General features: G+C 42.2%; 1 protein-coding gene across 1 annotated transcript in view; it reads right to left on the bottom strand.

The window, feature by feature from the left end:
- LOC118753860 (neural Wiskott-Aldrich syndrome protein-like) overlaps positions 1-288 on the bottom strand; it is an 860-nt gene extending 572 nt beyond the window's left edge. Inside the window, exon 1 of the mRNA XM_036488737.1 lies at positions 36-288. Within this exon, the coding sequence (XP_036344630.1) occupies positions 36-288 (253 nt within the window). The remainder of the gene's footprint in view (positions 1-35) is intronic.
- Between the last annotated feature and the right edge of the window lie 314 nt (positions 289-602).

The raw sequence follows: 602 nt of genomic DNA on the forward strand, positions 1-602 counted from the left end.
ATGGAATCCATTATTAAAGCTGTTGCTGCTACTACCACCACCGCTAATAAACTTGGGTGGCCCATATTTGAGCGCTGGTGGTCCATACTCACGGAACGGTATTTGTTGTGGCACACCATATTCGCGATGTGGCTGATGTTGTTGCGGTGGGGGACCATACTGTGGCGCTGGTCGGGGTGGTGGTGGAGGGCCATAGCTATCAAAGCCCTCTCTTCGTGACTTCACGACTACGGCATCATTGAGGCAGACCGCTAACAAGAGCGTAACCGCTGTTATCCGCAAAATCATCTGTAATGGAGGGTGAAGAAAATGTTACGTTAGTTTGCAAATCTCTTCAGGTAGTGAAATAAATGTGTAGAAAATATTTTTAAAATATATGAATGTTAGAAGCGTTAAATAAATATATGTATTACGCTTAGCACACAATTTGGACGTAGTTTAAAAATTGATGTAGATATATTTAGTTGACGTAGCTAAACTATTCTCTCAGTGTAGAGTTTCTCAAATCACCAGCACACATACCGACGACTTACAGAGCGAAGCACGTGCTCTTGCCAAATGGTGAATACTTTTTGACTGGTTAGTTTTCTATCACATTTACC

The sequence above is a fragment of the Rhagoletis pomonella genome, unplaced genomic scaffold, assembly GCF_013731165.1.
Source record: "Rhagoletis pomonella isolate Grant_MI unplaced genomic scaffold, Rhpom_1.0 Rhpom_scaffold_00002, whole genome shotgun sequence".
Lineage (NCBI taxonomy): Eukaryota > Metazoa > Arthropoda > Insecta > Diptera > Tephritidae > Rhagoletis > Rhagoletis pomonella.